General features: G+C 40.3%; 1 protein-coding gene across 1 annotated transcript in view; it reads right to left on the reverse strand.

Moving 5' to 3' along the window:
• LOC110452988 (interferon alpha-inducible protein 27-like protein 1) overlaps positions 1-4,792 on the reverse strand; it is a 12,168-nt gene extending 7,376 nt beyond the window's left edge. Inside the window, exons 1-2 of the mRNA XM_021501776.1 lie at positions 4,685-4,792; positions 3,573-3,647 (exon numbers count right to left, since the gene is read on the reverse strand). Coding sequence (XP_021357451.1) covers positions 3,573-3,642 — 70 coding nt within the window. The 5' untranslated portion in view covers positions 3,643-3,647; positions 4,685-4,792. The remainder of the gene's footprint in view (positions 1-3,572; positions 3,648-4,684) is intronic.
• Between the last annotated feature and the right edge of the window lie 2,171 nt (positions 4,793-6,963).

A 6,963-nucleotide genomic window follows, 5' to 3' on the forward strand; every position in this document is an offset into this window, starting at 1 on the left:
TTGACTAGGGATGACACTTATCACACACGCCGTGAATAGGGGGTGACACTTACCACACTCACCATGACTAGGATGACACTTATCACACTCACCATGACTAGGGGTGAAAACTATCAAGCTCACCGTGACTAGGGGTGACACTTACCACACTCACCATGACTAGGATGACACTTATCACACTCACCATGACTAGGGGTGAAAACTATCAAGCTCACCGTGACTAGGGGTGACACTTACCACACTCACCATGACTAGGGATGACACTTATCACACTCACCCTGACTAAAGGTGACACTTATTACACTCAACATGACTAGAGGAAACATTTATCACACTCACCATGACTAGAGGTGACAACTATCAAGCTCATCTTGACTAGGGGTAACAGTTGTCACACTCACCATGACTAGTTTTGACAATTATCACATTCACCGTGACTAGGGGTGACACTTATCACACTCATCATGACTAGTTGTGACACTTATCACACTCACCAAGACTAGTTGTGACACTAACACACTCACCATGACTAGCGGTGACACCTATCACACTCACCGTGACTAGGGGTGACACTTATCACACTCGCCCTGACTAGGGGAGACACATATCACACTCACCCTGACTAAAGGTGACACTTATTAGACTCAACATGACTATAGGAAACATTTATCACACTCACCATGACTAGAGGTGACAACTATCAAGCTCATCTTGACTAGGGGTAACAGTTGTCACACTCACCATGACTAGTTGTGACACATATCACACTCACCATGACTAGTTGTGACACTTATCACACTCCCCGTGACTAGGGGTAACACTTATTACACTAACCATGACTAGAGGGGACACTTATTACATTCAGCGTGACTTGGGGTGACACTTGTCACACTCACCGTAACTAGCTGTGACACTTACCACACTCATCGTGACTAGGGGTGACACTTATCACACTCGCCGTGCCTAGGGGTAACACTTATTACACTCACAATGACTAGTTGTGACACTTATCACACTCACCATGACTAGCGGTGACACTTATCACACTCACCATGACTAGGGATGACACTTATCACACTCACCCTGACTAAAGGTGACACTTATTACACTAACCATGACTAGAGGTGACACTTATTACACTCACCATGACTAGGGGTGACACTTACCACACTCATCGTGACTAGGGGTGACACTTATCACACTCACGGTGACTAGGGGTGACATTTATCACACTCACCGTAACTAGGGGTAACACTAATCACACTCACCATGACTAGTTGTGACAATTATCACACTCACCATGACTAGGGGTGACACTTACCACATTCTCCGTGACTAGTGGTGACACGTATTAAATTCACCGTGACAAGAGGTGACACTTATCACACTCACCGTGACTAGGGGTGACACTTATCACACTCATCATGACTAGTTGTGACACTTATCACACTCACCGAGACTAGGGGTGACATTTATCACATTCTCCGTGACTAGGGGTGACACTTATCACACTCACCGTGACTAGGGGTGACACTTATCACACTCATCATGACTAGTTGTGACACTTATCACACTCACCAAGACTAGTTGTGACACTAACACACTCAGCATGACTAGGGGAGACACTTATCACACTTACCATGACTAGGGGTGACATCTATCACACTCACCGTGACTAGGGGTGACACTTATCACACTCGCCGTGACTAGTGGTGACACTTAACACACTCACCGTGACTAGGGGTGACACTTGTCACACTCACCGTGACTAGCGGTGACACTTATCACACTCACCATGACTAGGGGTGACACGTATTACACTCACCATGACTAGGGGTGACACGTATTACACTCACCATGACTAGGGATGACACTTTTGACACTCACCATGACTAAAGGTGACACTTATTAGACTCAACATGACTATAGGAAACATTTATCACACTCACCATGACAAGGGGTGACACTTACCACATTCCCCGTGACTAGTGGTGACCCTTATCACACTCGCCGTGACCAGGGTTGACACTTTCACACTCACCATGACTAGAGGTGACAACTATCAAGCTCATCTTGACTAGGGGTAACAGTTGTCACACTCACCATGACTAGCGGTGACACTTACCACAATCATCGTGGCTATGGGTGACACTTATCACACTAACCTTGACTAGGGGTGAACTTATCACACTTACCATGACTAGGGGTGACACGTATTACACTCACCATGACTAGTTGTGACACTAACACACTCACCATGACTAGGGGAGACACTAATCACACTCACCATGACTAGAGGTGACAATTACCAAGCTCACCTTGACTAGGGGTGACAATTATTACACTCCCCTTGACTAGGGGTGACGCTTATTACACTGGCCATGACTATGGGAGACTCTTATTACACTAACCATGACTAGGGGAGACACGTATCACACTCACCATGACTAGCGGTGACACTTATCACACTCGGCGTGCCTAGGGGTAACACTTATTACACTCATCATGACTAGGGGAGACACTTATCACACTCACCTTCACTAGAGGTGACACTTATTACACTCACCATGACTAGGGGTGCCACCTATCAAGCTCACCTTGACTAGGGGCGACACTTATCACACTCACCTTCACTAGAGGTGACACTTATTACACTCATCATGACTAGGGGAGACACTAATCACACTCACCATGACAAGGGGTGACACTTACCACATTCCCCGTGATGAGTGGTGACACTTATCACACTCAACTATCAAGCTCATCTTGACTAGGGGTAACAGTTGTCACACTCACCATGACTAGAGGTGACAACTATCAAGCTCACCTTGACTAGGGTGGCACTTATCACACTCACCATGACAAGGGGTGACACTTACCACACTCATCGTGACTAGGGGTGACACTTTTGACACTCACCATGACTAAAGGTGACACTTATTACACTCATCATGACTAGGGGAGACACTTATCACACTTACCAAGACTAGGGGTGACATCTATCACACTCACAGTGACTAGGGGTGACACTTACCACACTCATCGTGACTAGGGGTGACACTTTTGACACTCACCATGAATAGGGGTGACACTTATCACACTAACCTTGACTAGGGGTGAACTTATCACACTTACCATGACTAGGGGTGACACTTATCACACTCACCATGACTAGGGGTGACACGTATTACACTCACCATGACTAGGGATCACACTTACTACATNACCACATTCACCATGACTAGGGATGACACTTTTGACACTCACCATGACTAGGGGTGACACTTATCACACTTGCCGTGACCAGGGTTGACACTTATCACACTCACCATGACTAGGGGTGACACTTATTACACTCACCATGACTAGGGATCACACTTACCACATTTACTATGACTAGGGATGACACTTTTGACACTCACCATGACTAAAGGTGACACTTATTACACTCATCATGACTAGGGGAGACACTTATCACACTCACCATGACTAGGGGTGACGCTTATCACCCGTGACTAGGGGTGACACTTATCACAGTTATCATGACAAGAAGTGACACTTATCACACTAACCTTGACTAGGGGTGAATCCAGCCATGATGACGAGATAAAATATGGCACAATGAACAGTCTTCATCTTCATTAAATCTGAAGAAAAAAACTCGAAATTGGTTTGTTTTTAACACAAGTAACACTACACCATACGAAATCACAGTATGTGTATGCATGATAGAGCTGATGCAAGAAACTTATTTTCCTAATATCGTGAAATAACAGTATGGACAAGCCACGGCGATTTAGATCTTGTTTGTAACCTCAACCTTCAATTTGAGATGTATCCTCAGAACATTGTTGTATCGGTTTTGTAACTATGACTGACTGTGCAGTTTACTATGTTGTAAGCATTCCAGTAGTTCTTCATAAAAATCCTTATTTTGTTGTCAAGTTTTGTATCATTTGGTTTCGGTTTTTGTTAATGAATGCAGTATTTCTTCAGTTCTACTACCTGTAAGTAACACGGCCTGTTATTGTTGGCGAGCTGTGCCTGTTAGTTTGTCATGTGTAACGAATGCCGTATTTGTGTCTATCATGATGCAGTTAGGTTGTCATGGGTAACGAACGACGTGGCAATCACATGATCTATATTGCATACTTTATATAAAATTAGCTGCTGCAAGTTATAACAAGTAACACTAACCCATACAAACAAACTACACATATCAATGTTTGTCGTTTACATGCAATTAAGGTAAATGTGCTTCTTAGTGAGTGACCAAAATGTTCTATAATTAAATGTACCGAAGGCTAAGGTCCTAAAGTTGTTACAATTTGTTGTGTTTTAATGCAAGAAATAACGTTACACCATTCCAGCAGACTACATAGCTTTGTGTCAACCATGAATTACAGTTAAATATATCTTTGAACACCTTTATATCAACTAGCATGCTTACTTACAAGAGAATTGTTAAAACAGATTGAAAATTCAGTTTATTTATAAGCATTGTTCTTGCTACATTTCATTAGTAACGAACCGGTAATGGCCGCCTCACACTGCAACGGTTAGGTACTACCCAACATGTCTATATACCAGATTGATTAGTTACACAAACTACAGATCCCTTTCATCATACGGTTTCTTTTTTACATCTAACAATTGTCAAACAACACGATTACAACATACCTACCTTCAGAAATCCTTCACAGCGCCGTGAAATGAGGTTCTCAAAAATAATGTCCGATATTGTCGGCCTTGGGATTTGTCAGAATAGCGGTGTCGAGTATCGTCACTACCTTCCGATTCACGAAGCTATACCTGTCAGTATATCATTGGTTATTGATGACGTATCTGACTATTCATATGATAAGCCATTTATTCTGTATTTAGACAGACGTATAGGTTAGATCAACAATTAAAATATTTGTTAGATGATGTACTATTGTCATAAATTATTATCCGTGAAATGATGAATATATTACCAGTAAGAGAGTTAGTAAAAACAATAGAAACACAAAAAAACGGCGCATTGCGTTTTCATGCTCGTATTTTCACATTTCATATTTACCATCTAACGACGTATTTTTGTATTCTATTCTTCTTTACTCATTGCTGGCTACAACATGGACATCAATTATATGATATACATAGGTAAATACAGATCGGGCTGATGATTCTACTTTCAATGGTGTCTTCCAGGTAGCTGTGTTAGTTCCTGCTACAGTTGTAGTTTCAGTTTGACAAAATACACAGCTTCTCGTGTGAGTCAGACTGTTGTGGAAATATGACGACGATTATGTGCAAATGTTATGGTACGATCCATGATCCCATTAGAAATATTTTCTTTTCTTTTGTAATATAAATAGAAGGTCGATGTTTTTGTTATGCTTGTTAGTACACCTTGTTTTAGTCGTCACTTCCCAGGGTAAACGTGGCTTTACTTGATTTGAATGAGATTTACATGCCGAGTATCGCCGATGAAGCAGAAGGCGCTTACTTTTCTGAATTATATGCTCTTATTGGCTTTGTACCTTTGGAAGCTTTCACGTCTACTTTCCCTTTCCATATATTTTGCCCTAGTTTTATCGATTTTTGTTTTTCATTTACGGTTTTGTTAAAAAAAAAAACTTTTTTTTTAATCTTTCTTTTAATCTACTTTTCCTACCTCCGCATTACTGAGTAGTTTTGTTTGAATATCTAATTCTGATACTGGTTTCCTTTTATTTTCCTCGATCGTATGAGTATGTTTTCCCTACAGTCCTCACTTTATAATGTGTTGAGTACAGCCTGGATTGGACATTTATAGCAGATATATTATCCGTATGCAGTAACAACAAAATTGAATTCGATCGATTAGCATTGGATTTCCTCAATACCAGGCATTGCTTCGTCCATTCCTAGACAAACATGTGTATAGCATTCCTTAGTTTTTGTCACTGTTACAATTCTGGCTATGATTAAGTAATTTGCAGAAGGATTTATCTAATGAGTACCAATTCCTTTGCCAAGCATTCGAAAGGCCCACGTTTTTGCCAACATGCTTTTTTTTTGTCATGTGACCAAAATGTTTTCAATGAGGTTCATGTCAGAAATGTTTCCCGCTATGGTAATTTTATATTTCTTTTCTGCTTTGTTCTAAAATATGTTTAAGCTCATAGAATTATGACAGGGAGAAAAAACTAACTGGAAGATATATTCCATTTTAGAGAACACTCAACATTCGGAAACCATCTTAAATCGTTTCCAACTTTCACTTTGGTATAGGGCTAAGTTTACAAAACACCTACCTCTAACAACACTAAGCAGACAGCTTTTGATTAACAATAGTCACTTTTGTACTGATGTTTACAGACAGTTTTAAATATCCTACGGTTTCAGAATAATTTATCAAACTTTAAAAAAAATCTGTTATTGCTGTTTTACATATTAGATATGTTTACCAGCTGTTAAATCGACGAAAGGAATTATCTAACAGCGCTTGCTCGTTTTTACCGAAAAAACCCTATTCAAACTCTTCCTCATAGTCATTTCAGCTGATATAATTTATTTAAATTCGTAATGAAGCATTACATTTATCATGTTAACACAAACCTGACACCCTCTTTTGTTTAAAAGCATTGTGTTGTGTATTTTCAATTAAATTAATATGTACCGTTATTTTATGGGGGAAAATGTTCTATATTTCTAATTGTGCTGTCCCATAAATAACGTTCAGCCAGTTTACCCAATCCAACACCATTTATTGCCTTTGCATGGTATGTTACATGTGTGGATATTGTTTGGTAAAAGTCTGTAATAAACAGAAACAGAAAAGTGTAAGAATACACGTAGAAAAAATGAATTTGAAATATGTAGTAGTTTTAGCATAGACAGCAGTATGGCAACTATGAGCTTCCATAGATCGAAAATTTAGACAAACTGACCATCCCTTCTTTTACGAAAATTCCACAAATATGGGCGAATATTATA

The sequence above is a fragment of the Mizuhopecten yessoensis genome, unplaced genomic scaffold, assembly GCF_002113885.1.
Source record: "Mizuhopecten yessoensis strain PY_sf001 unplaced genomic scaffold, ASM211388v2 scaffold7041, whole genome shotgun sequence".
NCBI lineage: Eukaryota > Metazoa > Mollusca > Bivalvia > Pectinida > Pectinidae > Mizuhopecten > Mizuhopecten yessoensis.